The following is a 26,685-nucleotide window of genomic DNA, read 5'->3' as shown; positions in this document are numbered from 1 at the left end:
CTTCTCCCGTCTTTCAATCCCAGCTCACCTGTCGAGACCCAGCTTTCCCTGGCTACCCCAGCCAAAGAGCTCTGCCCTCCTTGGAGTCACCAGAGCGCTCTCCTCATGGACACCAGTCATGGATCTGCACGCATGCCTTCTCCCTGCAGCCTCCTCAGCGGTGTCCTCAACAGAGCCCAGCACAATTCCTTACACGTCATCCTCACTGGAGAGTGTGAACGGTGAGGCAAGGATGGCATCACCCTCATTACACAGAAACTGAGGTCAGGGAAGTTGGTCACACAAGCCCATCCAGCTCCTAAATCCACCCTCCTAAGGACCTCCATGTGGGCACACAGGAGGCCGAGGAGGAAGAGAGTGAACATAGAAATGGATAAGGATTAAAAAAAAAAATCAGCTTATAGTCAGTCCAGGAAGGGCCTTAAATCCCAAACTAAGGGACGTGCTTCCCTGTAGGCAATGGGGAGCCAACAGTAGTTTGGTAAGAGAGAGTCACCATCAGCTTTGTTTTCTAGGAGTGATGTGTGAAGATGAGATCATGTAAGGAGAAAATCTGGTGAGCAGGTCAGAAGGTATTCAGTAAACCCTGGGGGATGGACTAGATTTAACATCAATAAAAATGTGAGTAAAAAAATAACAGAGTCCTGATACAATTCCCAACTTTCTTACACCATTTGGAAAAGCAATTATGAAGCCTGACACTGTTGCCCCTCCAACCACCCTCCACTATACAGTCTAGTCATTTTCACCTCCACCCTTTCCACGTGGTCCCCTAGCTCTGGCACATCCACCATTGTCTTCTCAGCTAATATGGACCTTCCTGCAGGGCCAGGTGATACACCACCTACCAGGTGAACATTACCTGCCTAAATGTTCAGGAAAGAAGGCAGGGTGGGCAGGGGGCAGAGGAAGGGCAAACAGGAGGTCAGATGGAAAAGAGATGTCACAGAAGAGCCATGTCCCTGGTCCTCAACCTCTGAAAGGGCTGCCATGGAAAAGAGGAAGCAGACCCGCTGTGTGCCCCAGGAAGTAGATGGACGTTTCAGAAGATTGCTTTCAGCACAACAGAAGGAAAAAATTTCTAATAGTCCAAGTCCACCAAAAATGGGAACTGGGAGCCTTGGAAGCAGCAAGTCCCTCGAGGGGTACCACAGGGACCTTTGGTAGAAGGACTAAGCCCTCGGTGGAGAAACTGGCGCACAGGACGTGGTGAAGACCTTGCCGTCTGTCTTCCCCAGGCCCCACCTCATCACCCTGTCCCCCCCTCAGGACAGCACTTGCCCTGCGCTGCGTTTGACCGTAGCAGTAACTCGAGTCTCCCCAGGCTCCTCAATGGCCCAGAGGGATGAGGACACCCAGCTGCTGTGAAGTGGTCCCTTATTCATTTTCTGTTCCTGTCCCTGGGCAGCAGCCTGGAGCCCTCTCTTAGTGCTGGCAGCCGAGAAGCAGAAGGGCTGAGAGCATTCAGAAGAAAGGGTCACAAGGGGTGCTGCCTGCAGAGCAACGGTGCTGCCCCCGGCTCCCTCCCTGCCTCCACGGGGCTCACACAGATGGAGCGACACAAAGAAGAGGACAAGCGGAAGCTCCGAGACAGGCGCAGCCTGAGCCCTCACTGCCCTGAGCAGCCTCTCACCCACGAGCACGTTGGCCGTGGGCCCCGGCCAACCTCCAGCAGCTCCAGAGGGTCTGCGTCTGCACGGCTGCGGGCTGACTTGGTTTCCTGCGGGGGAGCGCGTCAGGCCATGGCCCTCTTCCCCCGGCAGGAATGGAGCAAACCCCTTTGGTATCGGGATGTGTGTTTGGAGCCCTCAGAGTGTCTTTACATTCGCTGCCCACAGGCCTCACTGCCTCCTAAGGCACAGGCAGGACCAGGATTTTCACTCCCGTCTCACAAAGGCCCAAACCGAGGTTCAACAAGGTGACATTACTGCTCCCACGTCACATGCTGGGTAAACAGGACAAGGGGCTCTGAACCAGGCTCCAAACCCAGGGCTCTTTTCAAAGGATTCCCGATCCCTCTGCCTCCTGGCTCAGCAGGTGCGTAGGCTGGACACTTACTAGTCAGGACCAGGAAGGGAGGGGCAGGGCAGAAAGCACCGTTTACCCTTGCATCCTGATTTTCTTCCAGAGCCCCAACTCGGGCTTAGAGAAAGGTGACAGCACCCTTTCTGCTCATCTCCCCACAGGCTGACCTTCACTCCCCAAAACCAGCCAGGCTCCCTCCCGGGAGCCCCTACATAACTTCCCCTGCCCCAGGAGCCAGGCATGTGCCTCACACTCTGCAGTCAGCTCCCTGAACCCTGACACTGACCAGGGTTTACAGGCCCTGCCATCCCCAGCTCTGGGAGCCCTGGCTCAGTCAACACTCCTGGAGTGAGAGCACTTAGCCTGAAGCAAACCATCGCCCTGAAACGGCAGCGCAGGTCAAACGTGACTGCCACCAATGCAGAAGGACGACGCACGGTCTGCTCTGGAATCTGTTATTTCTCAAATGCCCCATAAAATAAATGGGCCACTGGAAATCGTGTTGATTCAGAGACGGAGCTTCTTCTTGGGTTGTAGTACTGTTTATTTTAAACAAACCCACACAAATAAAATTTAGACACGCTAAATGCTTTGAAATTTATACACACACGCACAGAGAAAACAAACACAAACAAGCCCCGAAACCTCCAGTGAACAAGGCCAACGGAATCATTAGGACTCAGACTTCTACAGAAAAGACTCAGAAATTCATCCAAAAAGAAAACAACCCCCCCACAAAAAGGCTAAGAGGAGGGGGAAGTGGAAGAAATAAGCCACTGATTTTTATCAGCAGAGGCCAGTCTTCTTTAGACCTAAATTATTTCCCCTACACAGACATAAAGGAAATAAAACAGGATGAAAGAGCAGTTTGGTTCAAAAACATTTTTGCTTAAATTTAATGTTTTGGAAAGCATGTAAGTTCAGTCTGAGTCTGAGGAAACTGGGTGTTTTATTAAAAAAAATCAACAATAGTGTGTGACGCTTCACACACACACAAATTTTAAATGGTTGGTACTGGTTTAGTTCAAAGTTCATCAAAATCATTGGCTTTGTTCCAGTTTTCCCTCAACCACAAAAAGCCAGGGGCAGCCAAGATGGGTTCCCTCTGCATGAAATAAATAGGCCAGAATCGGGGGGAGGGCTTTGGACTGCAGCACCCCACCGATAAGATCTGCTCCCTGGCAGGTAACTCCCACGGAGGGGAAGAGGGCTAATGGATGACAGTGCTCTTTTAACGGAAGTTAGGCACTGGCCACCAAGAAGTGAAGGGGGGCCACCGGCGAGCCAGAGACAAGAGCAAATGGAGGACCCTTGTTTACACAGCAAGCAGGTCGAGAAAAATGTTTAACAGTCACACTTCCCATCACCCGACTACATCATGACTCTTCTTGGGGAGCTCATTCCTGAAACAACTCCATGGGGAATGGATTCCATGGGGAATCCTTGTGTGAAGGGATCCCGTGCCTTCTAATTTTTCTGTTTGTGACGGTTGGGGAATATTAAGAGATTTTCTCAAAGCAATCCTCCCCTTTTCATGTCCTTCGCTTCTTTTATCGACATGAACGTCTGTGAAGATGCTTTATATAGAAAAGAGTTGCCGTCTTTTGGGAAGATGAACCATTTTCAAAGTAGGTGTTTCCTAGCTTTTAATAACTAGGGTGAGTTATCTTCTGTGAACGACAGCAGGGCAGCCTGAACACACCAAAGCTCAGGGACAGGGTGGCACTTATGCTGCCCCAGAGGAAGGGGGGTATGGACCGAGAGAACAAATGCCTGATCTGTCCAGTCTTCTTTTCTCTCTCCCAGTCCTTTCTGACCATTCCCCTGGCTTGAACCCTGTGCTCCGGCCATCCTAAAGTTCCCTCATTTTCTCCAAGGCACGGAGAACTCTTTCAGCTCCAGGCTGTTCCCGAAGTGAGGCTCAACTCACTACTCTTCCAAATACCACCCCACTCAGCTGGGTCAGCCTACAAAGACAGTTCTCCAGTTTGCCATGCAATTTGTTATTTAATATTCCCTCTTACACGCCAGACTGTAAGCTCTGTGACAGAGGGGTTGTGTCTGTCTTATCTTTGTATGTTGGTTCCTTATCACAAATCCTGGTCATTAGTATTTGCTCGATAAGATTAGGCTGAATTAAATACATAGTTTCATAGGCTCAGGCCTTACGTTAATGATGATCATGTCAAAGACATGATTGTGGGCTCTGCATGGGACGTACCTGTAACTTCCTATCACCTAAAACCGCACCCATCGTTGTCACAAGCAAAAAACAAAAACTAAGCCAGTCAGAGTCCTGGACAAGTCTAAGAAGTCATCCATGGAGAAAAAGCCTCTTAGAATGAAATACACTTTCCTTTCACCACATCCCCTTGTCTGAGGACAGAAGAGCTGTTCTTTCTTTGAAGAGTTAGTTTCCATGGCTACCAAAGGCATTTCCCCAAATGATAAGAATCCGGTTGTATGCTAAAAGTTACAGACTTCTTGTTTCAATCTGTTTTCTAAAAAACATGTTTTAAGAGGTGTTCTTCATTTGCGCAGCAAAGGAAACCATAAAGAAGACCAAAAGACAACCCTCAGAATGGGAGAAAATATTTGCAAATGAAGCAACTGACAAAGGATTAATCTCCAAAATTTATAAGCAGCTCATGCAGCTTAATAACAAAAGAACAAACAACCCAATCCAAAAATGGGCAGAAGACCTAAATAGACATTTCTCCAAAGAAGATATACAGAGTGCCAACAAACACATGAAAGAATGCTCAACATCACTAATCATTAGAGAAATGCAAATCAAAACTACAATGAGATATCATCTCACACCAGTCAGAATGGCCATCATCAAAAAATCTAGAAACAATAAATGCTGGAGAGGGTGTGGAGAAAAGGGAACCCTCTTACACTGTTGGTGGGAATGTAAATTGATACAGCCACTGTGGAGAACAGTATGGAGGTTCCTTAAAAAGCTACAAATAGAACTACCATATGACCCAGCAATCCCACTACTGGGCATATACCCTGAGAAAACCATAATTCAAAAAGAGTCATGTACCAAAATGTTCATTGCAGCTCTATTTACAATAGCCCAGAGATGGAAACAACCTAAGTGTCCATCATCGGATGAATGGATAAAGAAGATGTGGCACATATATACAATGGAGTATTACTCAGCCATAAAAAGAGACGAAATTGAGCTATTTGTAATGAGGTGGATAGACCTAGAGTCTGTCATACAGAGTGAAGTAAGTCAGAAAGAGAGAGACAAATACCGTATGCTAACACATATATATGGAATTTAAGAAAAAAATAATGTCATGAAAAACCTAGGGGTGAAACAGGAATAAAGACACAGACTTACTAGAGAATGGACTTGAGGCTATGGGGAGGGGGAAGGGTAAACGGTGACAAAGCAATAAAGAGACATGGACATGTATACACTACCAAACGTAAGGTAGATAGCTAGTGGGAAGCAGCCGCATAGCACAGGGAGATCAGCTCGGTGCTGTGTGACCGCCTGGAGGGGTGGGATAGGGAGGGTGGGAGGGAGGGTGACGCAAGCGGGAAGAGATATGGGAACATATGTATATATATAACTGATTCATTTTGTTGTGAAGCTGAAACTAACATACCATTGTAAAGCAATTATGCTCCAATAAAGATGTTTAAAAAAAAAAAAAAAAAAAAAGAGGTGTTCTTCAAAAACATGGGCCTCTTGCCTGATATCACTTTCTCCAAGTGAAATGTATCAATCAAGTGAGGCCTGACAACTCTATCACATCTTCTCGTGACAGCTTCAAATACTGCTCCTTAAGAAGTCATCTGACTTGTCAGATTCTGGTTTTTAAAGAAAAATGAGAAAAATGTGTATCTGAAGTCTGACTTGGGAGGGTGGCAGAACCATTCAAAGTTAACATGTGGGAAGAGACCAGCGAGCCCAGGTCCTGTCCTGCTTCTGCACCAAAACAGTTCGCCGCTAAGGGCCTGGTTAAAGAGCCTGAGATGGACAAAGGGCTGCACCACCTATTCAAAGCGCAGCTGGGGCATCTGACCACAGATGAGCCACACTGGCCCATGGAAAAAGCTGCAACAGAGCCCACCAGCTGGGAAGTCCTCAAAGCAATCCCTGTAGGAATTCCAGCCCAAATCCCTCTCAATGGTCACGTCAAAGGCAGACCACCTGGAGAGAGGCACTAAGGGAGATGGGGTCCTCCCTCTGAGGAGCTTCTCCTTGAAGGACAGGATGGGTGAAGTGCCCTTTCTGAACCATCAGACTTACTTGAGAACAAGGGAAGAGCATCCTATTATAGGGGAGACTCAGGGACTTAGAGAGATCCCCCCCCAGTAACAGAATCCCAGAGGACCTCTGGAGATAGACGGGGACTTGTTCACAGGAGTTTTAAGAGGTAAAAAACCCCAATTTCTCTGAAGTCTCCATATTCCACGATTCCCCTTTACTTTGAGTAATTAATTTGGGGGAAGAGAAAGAAACTGGCAGAGCATGAAAATGGGACAGCTCAGGATGTATCAGCACAGAGCCAGTCGGATAGATGGGATCCCCCAGGGGCACCCCCTCATCACACACAGAAAGAGCTTCCAACTGATGAGAAAGCAGCCTGGGCTCTGGAGTCGAGCAGATCCAGATTTCATCCCTCGCTTACCCGGAATTCCTTCCTTACTAGCTGTGTGACTTTGAGAAAAACAAACCCTCTCTGAACATTGCTTCCCTCATCTGTAAAACGGAGGCGAAAGACACAGCAACTAAAGTCGCTGAGAAGATTGAATGAAATAAACTTTATACAGGCACCTAGCTCAGCGCCGGGCGTAGATCTATATATAACTGACACATTAACAACAACAAGTAATAAAGAAAAATTCCCTCACGTGATCCATACCCCAGAGCTGACAAATCCGCAGCTCTCTCCTCATCTGAGAGACGCTGACCCTCGACCATCTTCCACGAGGTCTCCTTCATTCCCACCCCAGCCGGAAGTCCCACCCCCTCACACCCCGCTCCCTCTGCCACAGCCCCAGCCCCAGAGCTCTCCTCACTCTGCTCGGCCCAGAGAGGCACAGCTTTACCTTCCAGGCCCGGCCCGCCTCCATCACCCTGTCGCTCAAATGCCTCCACAGCTCCCATGAACTAAAGACAAAACCCCGCCTCCGTCACCAGGCACTTCCTTCTGCCTCACGACCCCCAGACAGCACACAGCACCACGACGGCCCCACCGGCCAACGCACTGGCTCCTGACGTGCGTGCCACACCAGGCCCTGCTCCCCTCGCCGCTTCTGGGGTCTGGGATGCATCCTCCTTTCTTGACATCCTTACAAACGCCCTTCCTTCAACGCCCCACCCGAGTCCAGCTTCCTCAGGAGAGCCCTCTCTGACCTGCCAGCCCTCCGCTGCTCTCCCAGGGCACACGGCTCGGTACAGATTATGCTCAAGTACACTTGACTGAGAGCCGGAGGGGAGAGGGTGCAGGTGCTGGCGTGCACACAGGGAGTGCCCTGGAGTTCCTCCGTATGTCTCCGTAAGCCTATCTGTAAGTACCGGCATATGATTCAAGGACAGGTAGGCCTCTGGGAACAGCACACCTCTGGGCAGGCGGTGTGTCATCACCCACTGGATTAGAATCCTTCAGATTCAGTGAAAGTCTCCCAGACTCAGGAGCCGAAAAGCCCCAAACGCTTGGAGGCTCTGAAGGTGCTGGCAGAAAACTTAAACCAAGATTTATTTTAAGCAGAATTTCAAGGGAATGATCTAGTTCTGAGTGGATTAATATTTTATCCCTGAATCCAAAACAAACTCTTATGACAATCAGACTTAGAGAAATTAGGTTAGGACGTCAAGTGTCACTCCAGGTCCTCCAGGGCGGGGCCCTGGAGACAACAGCTGGCACGTGAATATTCAGACTGCAAACAAGAAGGCTTTTCAAATTCACAGGAACAACCTTATTCCTTGTTCACAGGAACAGCCAATGCTGACCACACCTCACATTTGCAAAGGTCTTCACAGTCTACAAGGTCCCTTCCCATCCATTTCTCTCCTTGGTTCTCAGGACAGCATTGTAAGAGAAACCACATGGGGACTTCCCTGGTGGCTCAGTGGTTAAGAATCTGCCTGCCAATGCAGGGGACACGGGTTCGAGCCCTGGTCCGGGAAGATCCAACATGCCTCAGAGCAACTAAGCCCGTGCACCACAGCTACTGAGCCTGCGCTCTAGAGCCCACAGACCCAGCACAGCCAAAAATAAATAAATAAATAAACTTATTTTTAAAAAAAAGAAAAGAAAAACTACATGGCAATGGGGCCATCAACTTTAGCGGCGAGAAGACCCTGACTTGGAGAACTGAAGTATACTGATGAAAGTCAGGTCGCCAGGAAGACTCTGACCTCTGAACTTGAGCTCTTCCCACTACGACATGTGGAGACCAATAACCACAGCAACTAGGAATCCCCTGGGCCAAAGGAGCCACCGCAGGCGGGGCAGCACTCAGGGATCCCAGCCACAGCACTGCCACAACCCTGTGGATACACCCGCTGGAGTTACCAGCAGCCCCAGGCTGTCTCTGCAGAGACTGAAGCTTCTGGCACACATCTCAGGCCAGGTGAGCCCAGACCACAGGGGCTGGACAACATCGCCCCAGACCAAGTGAGCCAGGGTCTCCGTTAGCTGAGGACCCTGCCCCATCGTTAGACCTCACCACCACTAAGCCTCGGCTCTCTCCACTGATGCCGGCAGTCACCAAGCAAAGCGCAAGGCACATGTCCAAGGCCCAGTCCCCATTGCCCAGTGCGTCGTCATCCTGAGGTCCTCTGAACTTCCCCATCACTGACTCAGCCCCCTCTCACTCTTCACTCTGGAACTGCTGCTCCAGAGGGTACATTCTCCTGTATCCTCAACCTTTTCAAAGGGACCCCCCCCCCCCCCGCCCTTCTCCTTGCTTTGATGGAAACCTGGGTCATCCTCAAGCTTACTGCTTTGCTTCCCTTGTAGCCCTTCCAGACCCCACCTACCTCGGGGTCTCAAGGTGGCGTTGACAGCCTCCTTGCTTTTCTGTTCCTCTTCACATCTAGACCAACACTCCCTCATCCTGCTGTAAAAATCAAATAAACAAAAAACCCTACTCCTTTCAGGACAGTGCCGGTAGGCTATGTGACCTTCTCCCCTTCCTCCCTGTTGTCTCCTACTTGCCCCCTAGACTGAAGTCTTAGGCTCCCAGCTCCCAGCCTTCCTCCTCACCCCAAGTCCTACCATCTTCCTGGGGGACTCCAGTAGCCCTTGGTTGACCCTGCCAACACCTGGCTTTTCAATCCCTTGACATATTAATCTCCACGACTATTGATCCCCAAATTCTACCACCCCTAATCATGAATTCAAGCTTTCTACTCTCTGACCACAACCTCCTCTCAGATCAGTTGACTTGTCTCACTCCTCCCACTATAAACAATACTAACCTCTTCGGAACATCCAGTCCACTGGCCGCCCCCATTTTCTCTCAGTCTGTTAGGCTTCCCCTTCCCTCCTAACCTACCTTAGATTTCATGATCCATCAGTAAACCATTTAGTGATGTTCTTGCTGCTACCCTAAACTCTCTTGCATCCTTTTACTATACAGAGAGCAAACCCCTCAGCCCAGATGACCTCAGATACTCCCTTTCTCCACACCTGGGTAAGAGCAGTCAAACATGGCTACAGAAAAGTCATACGATGCGATAGACTGACATCAATATGGATTCGTCATCGCCAGCTTCAAAAAGGACCTCCATGCTACCTATCATCTACGTCAGTTCTCTGGTCCACTCACTCCCCAATTCCCTGCAACCATCATCTTGAACCTCCCTGACTCTCCAGACAGGACTCTGCCACCTACCCCCTGGCCGCCAGCAGTTAATCCTGCCCCCTGCCTCAGAGAAGCTAGGAATCAGGCAGGAACACTCCCAGCTTCCTACGATCAAACCAAACTCGTACCTGCCCCATATTCTCTTCCTTTCTTCTCATGACAACCTCCTTTTCTTAATACTACCTGTCTTCTGACATCCTAATAAATTGAGTGTTCCAATCCTTCCATTTTTGAGGTCTTCTCTTTCTATGAAACTCTCTCCTCTCCAGTACTCTGTCCTGCATACTTTAGCCACCTTAGTTTTTGCAGACTCTTAGCTTCATCTTCTAAACCCAGGGGGATCACAGGGCTCTGCCTGCGTTTCCCCTCCTTGTGCCGTGGCCCAGGAATTCTCTTAAGCCAGTAAACTGGAACAATTATGGAGCTTATTTAGTTTATTTCCTGGTTCTCAGGGATCACTGTCCTTTACTGACTGACGTCCAGTGTCTTGAAAACCATTGTTTTACATATATTGTCTGTTTTGGGTTTTGTTGTTGTTTCAGGTGGGAGGGTAGGGTAAATCTGGTATTTGTTACTCCATCTCAACCAGAAGCAGAAAACTCTTTTAAATCTTTTTTTTTTTTTTTTTTTTTGCGGTACGCAGGCCTCTCACTGTTGTGGCCTCTCCCGTTGCAGAGTGCAGGCTCTGGACGCGCAGTCTCAGCGGCCACGGCTCACGAGCCTAGCCGCTCCGCGGCATGTGGGATCCTCCCGGACCGGGGCACGAACCCATGTCCCCTGCATCGGCAAGCAGACTCTCAACCACTGCGCCACCAGGGAAGCCCCTTAAATCTATTTTAATGGTATTTTAAAATCAACTTTATCATGACACAAGTCACGAACAATAAAATGCACACGATTTAAGTTGATGGTTTGGCTAAGGTTGACACCATGTAAAAAACACCCCAATCAAGATAAAGAACATTTATAACACCTCCCAGAAAGGTCTCTCATTGCCTTTCCCAGTAAACTCTTCCTCTTCCCACCCCAGAAAATCAATGACCTGATTTCTACGTTATAGACTAATTTTGCCTCTTCCAGAACTTCACCATACGTTCTGTTTTGTACCTGGCTTCTTTCCCTCAGCATCATTGATAATGCACTAGTACTTCATTCTGTTTTTCCTGCTGAATGGTATTCCAAAGTTTGACTTGGATACCACAATTTGATTATCTATTTTACCTGCTGATAGACCTTTGGGTTTTTCCAATTTGAAGCTACTATGAACAATGCTCTATGAATGCCGACATACAAGTCATTTATGAGAACTTGACAAGCTTTTCCAAAGTGGTTATACCATTTTATGTTTCTATGAGCAACATGTGAGCATTATCAGTTGCTCTATACTCTTGGCAACACTTGATACTGTCGTTTTGATTTTAGCTATTCTACTATTCTACATATGTAGTAGAATTTCACTGCAATTTTAGCTTGCATGTCCCAGATGATTAATAATATTAAACATCTTTACATGCACATTGGCTATTTGTATATATTCTTTTGCAAAGTATCTGCTCAAGGCTTTTGCCAATTTTAATTATTTTTTGTTTATTGTATTGTTTACTGTTTATCTTATTATTTAAGAGTTCTTGTATATCCTCCATACAAACCCTTTGTCAGATACACGTATTGTGAATATTTTCTCCCATTTCAACTTCTTATTTATGAAGGGCAGAAGTGTTTTTAGAAAACATTTATACTTAGCTTTTTACTTAGATCTAGGATCCATTTCAAGTTAGTTTGTGTCTAGTGTGACCTAATGGTCAAGGTTCATTTTTATTCTTTTTTAAAGACATATCTAGTTTTTCCAGTATTTCACTGAAAAAAAATTATCCTTTCTCCACTGAATTATTTAGCAGCTTTGTCAAAAAGCAATTGACCATATACACATATTTCTGGATTTTCTATTCCATTCAATTGTTCTGTGTATCTATCTTTATGATAAAATGACACTGTATTTATTGTAGCCTTATGGAAGTCTTGAAATCAGGTAGTGTAAGTCGTCCAACTTTGTTCTCTGTCAAGATTGTTTTCGTTATTATAGGTCCTTTGCAATTTATATAAATACTGAAATCATCTTGTCAGTTGTTTTTAAAAAAGCCATTAGCATTTATGAATGGGACAGCACTTAATAGATAAATTTGAGGAATGCAGATAAATTCAACATCTTAAAAATACTGAATCTTCCAGTCCAGACCAAATGATCATGGGCCATCATCACTTACCTAGATCGTCTTTAATTTTACTAACCAGTAGTTTTCAGTGCAGAGGTCTTCCGTATCTTTTCTTATCTTTATTCCTAAGGGTTTTAACTTGTTAATGCTATTGTAAATCATATTTTCTCAAATTTCATTTTCCACATGCTTGCAGCTTGTGTATAGGAATAAAATTGATTTTTGTATCCTGAGACCTTGCTATATTCACTTATTAATTCTAGTGGGTTTTCCGGCAATTTGTTAGGACCTTCTAAGTAGACAATCATGTTTTCTGTCAACAGAAATAGCTTTTGCTTTCTTTCTAATCTTTCTGCCTTTTATATGCTTTACTTGCCTTAATGTACTGGCCAGTACTTCCAGTATAATGTTGAACAAAAGGGGTGAGAGAGGAATGATTACTTTGTTCTTAATCTCAGGGAAAAAAAGCATCCAGTGGGCTTCCCTGGTGGCGCAGTGGTTGAGAGTCCGCCTGCTAATGTAGGGGACACGGGTTCGTGTCCCGGTCCGGGAAGATACCACATGCCAAGGAGCGGCTGGGCCTGTGAGCCATGGCCACTGAGCCTGCACGTCTGGAGCCTGTGCTCTGCAACGGGAGAGGCCACAACAGTGAGAGGCCCACGTAACGCAAAGAGAAAAAAAAAAAAAGCAAGCATCCAGGCTTTCACCATTAAGTATGTTGTCAGTTACAGTTTTTGTGGTTTTTTTGTAGATAACCTTTTTCAGGTTGAGGAAGTTTCCACATATTCCTAGTTTGCTAAGAGCTTTTTATCATGAATATTACAGAATACTGTTGGTGGCATTTTCTGAGATGATCATATGATTTTTCTCCTTCCTTCTGTTAATATGGTAAATTACATTGTTTGATTTTCCAAAGGTGAACTAACCTTGTGTTTCCTAGATAAACCCCACTTGGTCAGGAGGTATTATTCTTTTAATAATTGCTAGATTTAATTTGTTAGTATTTGAGAATTTTTACATCTAGATTAATGAAAACTACTGTTCTTTTGTCTGTTGCATTTGGTACTGAGGTAATTCTGGTCTCATAAAAATATGTTAGGGAATGTCCCCTTCCTCCTCTATTATCTAAAAGAGATTTTTTTCTAGAAATGATATTCTTTCTTTCTAAATTGTTTGACAGAATTCACTTTTGACATCATTGAGGCCCCCAGTTTTCTGCGAGAGAAGGTTTATGATTCTGAATTCCATTTGAAAAGCGAATATAGGCCTCCTCAGTCTTTTCTTTCTGAGTCAGTTCTAATAAGGTGTGCTCTTCAAGGCATTTGTCCATTTCTCCTAAGTCACTGAATTTATTGCCCTAGTCTCGTTATCATTTTAATGTCTGTAATATTTGTGTTGACATACCCTCCATCGTTTCTAATACTGATCGATTTTTCTTTTTTGATTAGTCTTGCTAAAGATTTATTAACTTTATTAAGCTTTTCAAAGAGTCCACTCTTGCCTTTGTTAACTTTACCTATTTCTTGCATTTTCTCTTCTACTGACTTATGTTCTTATTTCTTTTTTCTACTCTCCTTGGATTTAATTTGCTTTGCTTTTCTAGATTCTTAGATGGGAATACAGACCACTGAATGTAAACCTTTCTTCTTTACTAATATAGGCATTTAAAGCTATAAATTTCTAAGCACTGCTTTAGATGGATAATGCAAATTGAGATGTATTTTTAATATCTTTCTGTTTAAAAAACTTCTCACTTTTATTGTAATGTTTTTTTGAATTGTAAGTTATTTAGAGATGTATCATTTAATTTTCAGTATCTGAAGGACTTTCTAGACAGCGTATTGTTACCGGTTTCTATTTCAAATCGATTGCTATTAGAAAAAATGTACTCTGCAAGATTTAAATCTTTTGATACTTAGTGAGACTTTTTTTTTTAATACAGTCCACACGTGGTCTATCTTGGTGCGCCTGAACAGAATGAGTGTTCTGCAGTTATCGGATACAGTGTTCTGTAAGTACCAGTTAGGACATTCTGGTTGGTAGTGTTCAGATGTTATCTATATTTAGTTTTTTTCATCCCCTTGCTCTTCAGTTACTGAAAGAACTATAAAATTTTCATCTGTTTGTGGATTTATTGATTTCTCCATTTAATTCTGACAGCTTTCCCTTCATGTATTTCAAAGTTTATTAGGTACAAACTCAGGTAGAATCATTGTCTCTTGATGAATTGACCCTTCCAGGAATATGAAATGTCTCTATCTCTGAAATATCTCTCTCTGCAAATATTCCTTGTATAGAAGTCTATTTTATATATTTTGTATTAATATATTTATCCCTTTATTTTTAATCTGTGTCTTTACAGTATCTTGCATTTTTATTCACTCTGACAATTTGTCTTTTCATTAAAACACTGTGCCCATTTCATTCAATCCAAGTACTGATACAGTTGGGTTTATGTCCACCATCCTGCTGTTGGTTTTTTGTTCATCCCATATGTTCTTTGTTCCTTTCCTGCCTTATCTGTCTTCTCTCAATTTGTTTCTATTGACGCCCCCACTCCATCTTGATTATGGGTCACGTTTTCCTGCTTCTTTTCATGTCCTGTAACTTTTAATGATGTGGGGAAACATTTGGGGAACATCTGGGGTTTTGGTATCTTCCTTTAATGGGTGTTGACTTGTTTTGGCAGGTGTTAAGTTAGCCACTTGTCCTGATCCTTTTGAAGCTTGTTTATAAGATTTGCAGGTCTAGACTGGGATAGGTCTAGAGTGGCTCTTACTCTAGGGGTAAGGTAACCCTACCCGTAATGCCTGGCCTTTCCGAGGTCTCACTTGAATGTCCAATGTATCATCAACGTCAATCTATTCCAGCTGGTCAGAATCCCTCTGTCTCCCAACACTGAGATTTCCAGCAGCTCACAGCTTTGTAGTAGCTGTTCTCTACCAATAAATTCAACTGGCACATAGCAGCTTAGTATATAGTCAAAGATTTCAGAGACTCCCTATTCAGCTTTCCGGAGCCCCTTCTCTGCATACCTCTCTCTCTCCAGTACCCTGCCCTGAAAATCCCAGCTGTCTCGGCCTCTCAAACTCTGCTCTTTGCCTCTCGAGCAAATAGACCACTGTCCTCCTCTGGGCTCTGCCTCCTGTGCCACAATTCTAAAAGCACCTCCAGGCAGACAGCCAGGACAATTGTGGCACTTACTGGATGTGTTTCCCTCCTCCTAAGGAACCCAGTCCTGTGTTGCCTATTTCCATCTTCTGAAAAACAAAAACAAAAAACACTGCTTCATATATTTTCGCCAGTTTTATAGTTGTTTATAGTAAAAGGTCCATTCTGGCACTGTTACTATATTGTGGCTGGAAGAGGATTACAATAGCCTTAAATTGGTCTCCCCACATCCAGTTTGCATCCACCCAATCCATTCATACTACTGCAGCCAGAGTGATTTTTATATGCTGAATTTTTCCAACGTTAAGAAAAAAGTTCAAATGTTCATAAAAGTAGGAAGACTTACACAGTGAACAGCCATATGCCTACCACCTAGTTCCCATAATTAACATTTGCTACCTTTTCTTTAGCTCCTATCTAACCATCCCTCTATCCATCCAGTTACCTTATATTTTTTGAAGTGTTTTAAGGTAAGTTGAAGACATCAGAAAGCAGAGTAATTTTTATAAAACACAAATATAAGTCACATCACTTTGGGCTTGAAATTTATCAGTGGGTTTCTTTACCCTTCAGCTAATGACCAGAATCTGTGATGTGATCTTGAAGGACCTTTGTGATCTGGGCTCTGCTGACCAGTCTGTCTTCTTTTCTTCACCCTCCTTTCCCAGCCCCCTGAGTGCCTGCCACCCTGCTTTCTTCAGTTTCTCCAATGCCCTCTGTTCCTTCCCACTGTCGGGCCTTCGCATGGGTTTCTCCTTCACTGTAATACCCTCCCTGAGCGTCTTCTCCCATCTTGCCTGGATATGATGGCTATTCGTTCGTCCTTCTCTTCCTCCAGGACGCTTCCCCTAGACATTTGTTCTCCCTGTTAAACACTCTCACAGCACCATGCACCTTTCCTTCAAAGAACTTATAAAAGTTTATAATTTTTGTCTCCCTCATGAGATACAAGCTTCATGAGGACAAGACTCTGCTTTGTCTCACCACTGAAACCACTGTGTAGGCACACAAAAAATATTCATTGAATGAATAAGTCCTTTTTTCTTAAGAAGTCCAAGAGAGAGAGAAAAATATTGAGCAAGATTTTCTGTTTATTAGTCTGTTGCACTGAACCCGATCCAGTGGTACAGGGTTAGTCCTAAATATCACCTCCAAGCCAATTATTATAGTTGCCCTCATCCAGATTCTTGGGAACAAAGTCATTCAGAAAGCCCTCCAATTATTATAGTTGCCCTCATCCAGATTCTTGGGAACAACGTCATTCAGAAAGCCCTCCAATTATTACAGTTGCTCTCATCCAGATTCTTGGGAACAAAGTCATTCAGAAAGCCCTCCGAGACAGGAAATTCACCATTTATCCAGTCCTCTCTTACACAGCCAATTTAAATTCTCGTAACGCTGTGGAGCCATATTTTCATTCAATTCTCAGAGATACAGCTCTGAGTCTCAGAGTTTCATTTTGTTTCAGAGAAAATATTTTTAAAATAGTATCTTTAAGGGTTTAACACCAGACAGCACCCAACACCTCATTCTGTGCCTCTCCGCACACACTCTTACCTTACACACGAGGGCAATAATGACAGCTCTCCTTTGCTTTGTGGGACCTGCAAACACTGTCTCATACGGGAGAAGGATACTTCCGCCTTGGGTGCATAATCTGCTTAAATATTAAAATGTTCCAGGAAAGGAACAACTGAACTTTAATAAAGAAGAGCTCCCTATATCCCAGACATAAAGGTCTTGCTATACTGAGCTGTCCTGCTATACCAATATTTGATTTCTGTAAGCAATTTTACCAGCCTGTAAGAGGTATTACACAGAAGGAAAAAAAAAGACTGGCATAAGGTTGACAGTAGCGCCTCAGGGCAATCACAGAAGTCAAATTATTAAATTCATAAACAACCCTTCACTGCAGAAGTAACAGTGATTGTTAATGCCGCCAGCGGAATAGGGAACACAGGAAAATTATGGCTTTAATTTCAACCATTAAGGTACCAGAGGCTTAATGAAGAGCTGAGCTCTGCATGAGAGCACTATGATGAATTCGCTCAATACAGAGCTCTCCATCGGCAAAGTGGGTGCTCAGGAGGGCACACGTGGCCAGAGACGCCTCCCGGGTGCTCAGAGGTTTTTGCCAAGTGTTATAAAAAAGGATTCGGTTCGGAATAGATGATAGCCACAGCTGACAAGTGAGAGAGCTCTCCTGAATCTGTTGCTAGTGCCTGGTTGCTGTCCACTGCTGTTGCCAGGGGAACAGGCGTCAGCTTGATGGAAACAAGGATCAGGGAAAACTTTCACTTACCTCATTTCCACTGATCCCAACAGCCATTTCTATGGAAACAGTCGCTTCGAGCCAGCGGCGGAGAGGTTACCACTCACTTGTTAACGTCAGGTGTGGCTACCAGCCTATGTGCTTCATTCAGGTACCACCGTACCTACAGCACCCGCATCCACCTGTCAGCCACCCCCGACAGCATCTTAACTCTGTAACAGGAAAGTTCAGTGCTTAAAAGTATATATAAATGTTTAACATGGTTCTTTATTAGAAAAAGGAAATTTAGCATTCTTCCACGTAAAGCTGAAGTGGGGCTTAATTTCTTGTTCTACCAAAACCAAAGCATGTGAAGTTACTAAAGGACCACAGATCTCTCCCTCAGCTTTCAACCCCACTCCCAACATTACTTCCAAGTTCAAGAAGAGAGACCTCCAACTGTATGGACAACTCTTTCACCTATGAGTCTAGTCAAACCAAAGACAAATCCAGCTAAACGTGTCTGGAATTCTGGTAGCCTGATCATCACTAATTATGCACAGGAAAATCTTTTTTTTTTTTTTAATTGTAAGAACTATCTACAAATACCCTCCACTGTCCCTTTGTTTTTGGACTAGATTTCGGGGTGCTTTCTTAGTGTGTTGGTCAAGATATGGAATTAACTCATTAACTCAATATAATTTTATTCTGTAAAACAGTGGTAACCAACCATGCTGAGAGCCTGGTTATCCCATTACCTAACTATACCCCTTTCAACGTTGCAAGCAATTCAACTACTCTTCTAAGATGTAGATATGTTTATGTACAGGAAGAAATTCTGTTGTTTATTTTTTGTCAGCAGATGCTGGTCAAATATTTAATGAGAGCTAATTCTAATCCCAGTCATGAATAATTTATATGAATGCCTATTCCGAGAAGGTATGTCTCCTCAAGCAAACACCACCATCTACCTGGTACGTTTTGCCCGCTGAGCCAACATTCGAGGGGAGGAAATTAGAGGCAATCTCCGATTGACCATGGCTCATAATGGTGTGAATTTAATGGGCCAGGGTGTAAATTATGATGCCCTCCCAAACCTGAACCTATTCAGTACAGTGCCCGCCCCCCAACACCACCCGTCTCCACTTCCTTATACCAACAGTAACACAGGTAGGTAGAGTAGCCATGCCTGAATCTTTGTCTAGGTTTTTTATCCCAACACTTTCAACCAATCACCAAGCATCCTTTCCCCCCAATTATTGTGGATTAAAGAGAAACCAAATGGGTTGAAGAGAAATGGAATGTTCTGGACAAATGTGAATCGAGTCTATGGATTAGGAGATGAAATTAATCACTTTTTTCCTTTAAAAAAGTGATTAGGATAGAGGTCCATCTCAACATTGGTCATAGTTTGGTAAATAATTCAAGAACCTTCATAGTATGATACTGAATTTATAAAAGAAAATAGAGTTTTTAAACATTTTTTGGCAAGGAACATCCAGGCACCAAGACAACAGTATTAAAAACAACTGAACAGAAAAAACATTCATAGCATAGGATCCTAAAATTGCCCTTTGGATTTACTATGAACAATGGCATGTGGGGCCTGACTTCAAAGGCCGACAGAGAACAGATGCATTGAAGTCTGGGTTATATTACACTAATCTCTTAAGGGTCTTCTATCTAATCTCTTTCTGGCCATTGCTAAGTGCCGGGGATATGACTGCCACTATAATAAATATCAGAGATTATCTAAACTTCTTAGGAGAAATCCATCTAACAGACATCAAAACCTGTCTAGGCATCGTGGGTCCTTAGTCTTTCTTTGGCAGAAACAAAGACAAAGGCAAATCAAATCCTTCCTCAACAAGGACCTATGATTTACCAGCTTCTAAATATTTTCATCTTCATTGTACCTTCCCGCACCTCTGATAGCATTTTTGAACATTAGATCCTCTAAAAGCAAAGAGCAGTAGAGAATACTTCGTTTATTAACTCCTGAGTAAAAGAGTCATGCAAATTAAACCCAATCTATAGGCCTGGTCACAGGGGAAAAAAATTAGCTTAAAAGGACTGACTTGATTAGATTTTTCTTGCATCAAATCCCGTTTTATATACTCTTATTCAAGCTATCGCCATAACGATAACCAAGCTCTCTACACTCTTCAGCTCACTGAATCCTCACGCAACTCCACACGGTGAATATTATTAACATCATTTCACAGACAAGGAAAGTGAGGCTCTAAGAGGTAGGTCATTTCACCAGATCTCACAGTTGGTAAAAAGTAGAGCCAAGAGTCAAGTATTGATTATCCGACTCTAAAGCCAGTGTTTCACCATATGTTACAGAAATGCCATGCCCCTCTATTTGTGCCAAGAAATCACTGTCAGACATAACCTCAGTCATGATTTCCAGCCGCATCATACTTTATAGCTGACAAAGAACCTCCACGGCCTCCTCTTGGGGGGGCACCGAGTACAGTATTACTGTGCATACGTAGCTCGTTTCTCTTGGTCACTTCCTGGGAAATCCAGAAAACGGGACACTTCAGATAGTCTCCAAACAGCCCCTCAGCTGTTCCCACCTCACCCAGGGAGGGGACTGGGAGGAGGTCCATGGATTTAAGAGAAAGATAGATTCAATGAGTAAAATTCTTTATAGTACATATTTTTCAAAGCACTTCTACATTCATGAGCTGACCTAAAGCCACCTACCCTTACGGCAGGAGGGGCAGCACGGGAGCATCTTCCCCATTTGAGGGGTCAAGAGACAGAGGCTCAGGGCTCCTAAGTGAAGTCCCAGAGTTAGCGGGTGACACTGGCAGGATCAGAAGCAAGGTCTTCCAGTTCCCTTCTCATCTATCAGTCCCTTCTTGGGGGTTTGACCCACACCACAGCGGCTCAGAGGGCCCTCTACCTTACCGCAGGTGTGCCTGGCATCAGGTGGGTCCTGCAGGTGAAGACACAAGCCCACTGTCCATGACCACCACTTCCCCCCGGGAATCTGGCAGTGATTCTAAAGAAACAAAGCGCGGAAACACCGCTGTGTTCTCTTATTTTACCTATCTATGGACGAAAACCTCAACGGGGACAAGGGTTAAGTGAACAATTTTAAAAGTGAAAAATCATCAAAGCCACCATGAGAACAGACATAGTCTGAATTGTAGACTTAATCGAGACAGTCTTTCCAATGCCTTGTCAAAATGGGACCATCTCCTTAATGACGACTTAATGTGAAATCACAACTCTAGTTACAGATATTCTCGGCTCCTCCCACAGAGCATGAGCACCAGAGAAAAACGTCTTCATCCAGGATCACGTTTGGCTACGCCGGGCGTGCAGTTCGTGAACCTCGCACTCACCTTGAGAAGAACGGTCTGCGTAAAAGCAAAGATTTTCCCAAAGCATCAGTCTTAATGCTTTAAAAACGTACCAACACCAAAAACAAGTGTGCAAAAAAAAAAAAAAAAAAAAGGAGGAGCAACAAATATTTCCAAATGGTTAACAGACTTAAAGACACACAGCATCTTATAATGATTCTTCATTAGAAAGCAGCAGCACGGTCTTAAGTGTCTAAAACAGGAGAACTTTTTAATTTGGGCCTTTCGGAATTACATTTGTGTTGGTCTGATGGTCCCTAAGGGGCTATGCGACATAAGTTGTCTTCCTTTTAACATTTATTTAAAACATTTAAAACATTTTTTGTATTCCCTCCAGTGTCCCCTAAAAAAAATTGCGAAGAACCCTAAGACTAAAACTAAAATTTAAAAAAAAATTACATTTCTTCAACAAGAAAATGAATACAAATGACCCATTTGGATTTTGTGTTGCTTTGGGGGAAAGTCAAGGAGGAGAACCCAGGCAGAGGAGCCTGGGTAACTAATTGTTAGGGGAGGTAGGAGCAGCCCCTTCTCCGGTTTCTCCACCCCCACCCCCAGAGACCCCTTATCATCTTTCAAGAGCCAGCTCACAGACAGGCAGCTTTCACAGCCGCTCCATCTCCACCTCTACTCTAGCTTGGCCATCCTGCACTGCCTAACAACAGTTTCCTCCCCACGCCCGAGACAATGACTGTCTGAGCACAAGGCCCCCATCTGTGTCTTCGACATCTTGGCACCCTGGCTTCTGGCCCAGAGCCGGCCACTCAACAGGAACTCAGGAAAAGCTGACCGAATTAGCGAACGCGGATGCCCGACTCTGCTCTGCAGACGTGGCTCTTCCTTTCCACAGAGCACGGCTTAGCATTTCCTACCCAAGTGGTCTTACAGGTGGTGCAGAGTCAGTTGCAGCCCCACATCATGGAACGGACTGAAAACTGCTGCGAAATCTCGGATTTTATTGTAAAAATTCACGTGTCATTTGCGCTCTCCTTCATAAGGGATCTAGTTTTGTTCTGATTCAAAACTGTTTTTAAATTACTTACTATTTTCCCCAAAATATATTTTAGTCCGCTGGTTGTTCCACCACGGTGTGTGCCTGTTTTTATCCTCCAGCTTTGGGCACCACCCCCCTCGGAGTGCACATTTAACACCCACCATCTAACAAGGAGGCCCTCCCTCCCATTTCCCCGTTTTCCTTTTTAAGCTGCCTCATCACGCAGGGGTGATGTTCCTGCTCTGGGAGCGCAGAGATAAGGCATGTCACTGGCACTGTTAAGATCAATCGCCTCCACGGCCTCAGTTTAGTTGGGTTTAGGAGGCACGGGGTGCCAGGAATTCACAACAGGATTGCTGTTACCCTTGTACGGGCCGTTTCTGTGGTAAGGTCAACACGATGCTGTTTCTCCAGGGATACATTCCACCCTTACCATCCCGACACTAACCTAAGGCCGTGGCGGGTCACTAGGAGGAAGGCACTTTTAAGGTTTTAAGTGAAAGAACATGAGGCTCAAAGAGCCATTTATCTATAGAAGGAAGCTTTGGTTGAGGTGGGGGGCAGGGGGTGAGCTGTCACACCCCCAACTCAGTCCCTACTCCCCTCACTGTGGGGCACGGGCTTCAGGGCCACTTCTAGACAGGGCTTCACAGGACAGTGTACATCCACGGTGTAAAAGTGACCACGCTCGGTCAAGGAGAATTCTAAACGTGTAATCCCTGAAAACAGGCAGCGTGGGTTAGAGGGAAGAGGAAAGGAAGCAGAGATGGATCACTGGCTCTGCTTTCTGCTCTGGAAAAGGCAGTGTTGAGAAACATGCGAGAAAGGTCTCTCCAGTGACTCAGCATTACACGAAGACATCACCTCCCCCAAGATACAAGCTTGGAAAGGCACAGATAGAGTGAGTGAGGAGTAGATAAACTCACTGGGAATGAAGCCTATCAACAGTGTCTCCTGAGGATGTCTGAGCTCAGGGCACGACACACGCTCCTCTGGGGAGATGGGCACCTCCCGGGCCTCGGTCGCACTCCCAGCCCCGACCCCGCCCCGGCAATGGCTATATAGTGGCTCTGCTTCTGAGAGTCTGGAGAGCCCTGATTCCCTTCTCTGGGGTACTCCCCTGTCTGGGGTGTCTGTGGGATGGGGAGGACGCAGAGCTGCCCAGAAGGGCTCTGGGATGGCAACTACAGGCAGGGCAAAGCCCCCCTCCTGACCCAGTCTCCAGCGAACCCCCTGTCAATCCACCGAGCCAAGGGGGTCAACAAGATGAAATTTCAAAACTGGTGACCGAGTGACATGGACGATGATAAGGCCATAGGCCATTTAGGGGCAAAAGCTGATTATTACCCTGCATTAAAGACAGATTCTACAAGTTAAGATTAAAAATGAATTGAAGGGAGCATTCTCACAGTGACAGCGGCAGAAAACCAAGCTAAGAAACGATCCCGATCTGAAGGATGTGAGAGTTTGAAACTATTCAGTATTTATGTGCTAATCTAGGCTTATTTCTCTTTTACCATGAAATCTGAAACACCACTGGAAATCATCATGATAAACTGCAGGTAAAAAGGGCCAGGTTATGTACTAATGGGAAGAAAACCACAAAAGACAAAGGCCCTTTCCTGGGGGGAGACCAAGGCTGGGAATCCTTTTACTCACTTTTAATCTACTTCTACACACTGGCATATTAACGTGACTGGCTTCGGAGAAATGGTTCCATTAAATTAATAGTATTTGGCAAGCATCAGAAACACAGAATCTCACAGACAGACACAAGCAGAAAGAATCACAGTTTAGTCCAAAAGCAACACACAGAGGGGACATCAGAGTCCACATGCATGCAGAGAAAGCCGCAGGGAGCAGCTGGGGGACACGCAGAGCCGCCTGACACACGGCAGCAGCAGAATGTGGAACACGGAGCCAACTGCTTACCCACTAAGGACACCAAGAACCAGGTTAAGGACGAAAAATGAGCCAAGGATGATCAGACTAACAAAATACACCCATGGCCATTCCCATCCTATCGCATCATTTACCTGTAAAATGTAAGGAGATTAGTTATCAGTTATCCATTTGCCAAAGAGCAGAGCCCCAAGAACAGCTGCTGGACCACTAGGGCTTTGATTAAAGACTGGTGCTCCTAGAAGGGGACGCCGCCATGGGTCTTCCATTTTTGTTCTTTCAATAAGGACAGGTTCTGCTGCTGAAGCCTACAAACGCGACCTACCAAAAATCATTTAGCTACTGTTTTGTACCAATTAATCGGCATTATATCTGGATCCAGGCCAATAACACAATTATAGATGTATCTTCTTTTAGGACAAATGGGCAAGCAATGCCAACAATTTAAATCCCAAGTGACAACGCTGATTAATTTCTGGTCAATAATTATCCTATAGCTTTCTTTCATGAAGGCTGGTAAGGTTCCAGGAAACATCTTGATTTGGGAAGCCTCAGCAGAAAAGAAAGTATCTTGGAGGACACATAAAATGCTTGGCACCCACCCGGCGGCCCCCATCTAGCAAAGCCTGTGTGGTCTTGGCAACTGTCCTCGGGACTCCGCTTTCAAGATGAAAGAGGTGTAGCTTACCCGCTCAATACACCAAGTACAAGATTTAGTACGAAAAATGACCCAAAGATGACGAGACTGACAAAATACACCCAGGGCAATTCAAATCCCATAGCATCATTCATCTGTAAGAAATAAGATGGTCTCGTAGGAGTGGGTTAATAAGAGAATCTAATAAGGAGAGAGGGTTACATTAGAGACAGCATTCTATACATTTAATTAAACATTTACTTAGCTTCAAATCAGACAACAGTAGCCAATGCACATTCATTATATATTCCCGAAACACACACGCACACGCACACAGAGCCATCAAAGCTTTCAGGGTAAATAAAGCAAACTTTGGCCACTGCTGGGGCAATCAGCTGGGATTTGGTTCCTTCTCACAGGAAACTGCCTTGGTAAGGGATTTTCAGAAAAGATCTTGACAGAAGACAAAACTAGTGCTTAGCTGGGAACTATTTTCTACTCTGCCCAAGTTGTCAGTACTATTTTTGCTTTCAAAATTTGTGATGGTGGAAAAGTCTTAGTTATAGAGACAAATTTGCAACATTTGACTCTATAAATTCTTTTCTTTTAAAAAAAAAACCCTAAAATAATAACTTTCCACTGGAAGCCAACCAATCCAAGGAAACCTAACCCACTTTAAATCTGGATTATCTGCTATCAGCGAGTGCAAGCACAGCTAAATTAATGCAAAGAAGGAAAGTATTCAGAAGTCACCTAGCTGACACATGCAGGGGTGCTTTGGGGAATGACATCTTTTTCCGTAACTGGACCCACAGGAAGGACCCAGGAGAAGGAAAGAAGCCCTTATCCTCCACACCTAGCTTGAACCTACATGACCCGCCCTGGGGGAGCTGGCTCCAGCGGTGAGCTGTTCCAGAGGAACCTGGCGTCCCTGCTTCTGGGACAAGCTGAGGCAGCACAGTCAGACATGGCCTCCCGGACACACCTTCCCAGGAGAGGTCTGATCATGATGGAGCAAACAAGTGCTTTCAGGTTCACGGCTGGATGGAACTTTCCGGCAGCACAGATCACGTTAAATTGGGCAAACACTTCTCCCAGGGAGGAAGTGTTAAGGACTGGTGAGGGGACAGAATGAATGACCCCGGGCCTGACTTTGTTGGAACAGCCAGAATCTTCAGCTAATAGAACAGTATATAGTCTGGGCTGATTCATCGCTCTTGCCTTGCAGGGCCAGGCCCTTAGGCGTTTACGCACGTGCTTTCCTTTACATTATCTGGCGCTAGATTTTTAGCTTTACAGACCAAAGCTCAAGCATTTCACTGTCTGCCTCATGCAGAAACCAAACGGAAAAAGAGAACATTAAAAAAAAAAAAGAATTACCTAACATCTGCTGCTGAAGTCTAGGGAGAGGGCATTAAATCCCTTATGAAACACCTGTTTGGCCACATGAAAATGGATGTGCTTAATACAACTGCTATCAGTCTGCACATCTTACATCGGCAATTAGAGTAATGAATGAGGCAGGGCCGTGGCTGCAATTGTTGATCTCATTAAGCTGGATAAACTAATTTCAGCAGGAAGGCCAAGGGTAATTCTTCCAAAGCAGCTACACCGCTAAACATATTTAATAATCCAGACGTGGAGGAGAAGAAACAGGCTGCCTGGTGGAGGGACCAGAGCCCAGCCTGGAGCCAGGGCCTTCCACAGAGACCTCTCTGGGCCGGCTTCCCCTCTGTTGTAACAAGAGGAGTGCACATGACAGGGGTGAGTGGGCCTGCTCACGGGGAATAAGGATGTGCACGTCCAGGACTCCCACCGGGGACCCCGCTCTCCCACAACTCTGGAAAAGTGGGCCAGCCGTCAGCCGAGCACCTGCCCCACCCATCCTCTCTGAGGCCTCAGTCCCATGTTCCAGAGAATGGCTCCAGGAGCAGCTGTCTGCTCCAACTTAGGAGGGAACATTTTTTTTAAGTAAAGAACTTAGAAGTAAGTGTGCAACAGACTCCCATTTGCTCAAATCAGAAATATCACCTGGAATAACAGCTAGGGGCCAAGGGGAAAACAAAGGCCACAGGAGACTCTATAGATCTCCAGAGGGTGGGAAGGAGCAACCAAAATTAAGCTTTAAGGGCCAGTCTTTCTCCCAAAGAAATCTCCTCAACCCAGGTCTCTTTTTCAGAGGCTTACCATACACATGGAACAAGTGAGAACTGGCAAGCTGGTCTCCGAAATAATACCCATAGGAAAATAGAGACTCTGCTTGGGATTTT

At 45.0% G+C, this 26,685-nt stretch overlaps 1 protein-coding gene across 5 annotated transcripts in view; it reads right to left on the bottom strand.

Moving 5' to 3' along the window:
- The window catches only part of CACNA1D (calcium voltage-gated channel subunit alpha1 D), a gene marked incomplete at its 5' end in the record, with an annotated part of 447,563 nt that overhangs the window by 110,482 nt on the left and 310,396 nt on the right, over positions 1 to 26,685 (bottom strand). For 3 of the 5 annotated variants that reach the window (XM_082664922.1, XM_082664923.1, XM_082664925.1), the window contains one exon: positions 23,809 to 23,912. In XM_082664922.1, the coding sequence (XP_082521048.1) occupies positions 23,809 to 23,912 (104 nt within the window). Of the gene's footprint in view, positions 1 to 23,808; positions 23,913 to 24,466; positions 24,571 to 26,685 lie in introns of all 5 variants that reach the window. The other 2 variants (XM_082664924.1, XM_082664926.1) reach the window with 1 other exon arrangement.

Source organism: Grampus griseus (genome assembly GCF_964374135.1).
Source record: "Grampus griseus genome assembly, chromosome: 10".
NCBI lineage: Eukaryota > Metazoa > Chordata > Mammalia > Artiodactyla > Delphinidae > Grampus > Grampus griseus.
This window is presented reverse-complemented; position numbering and strand designations above follow the sequence as displayed.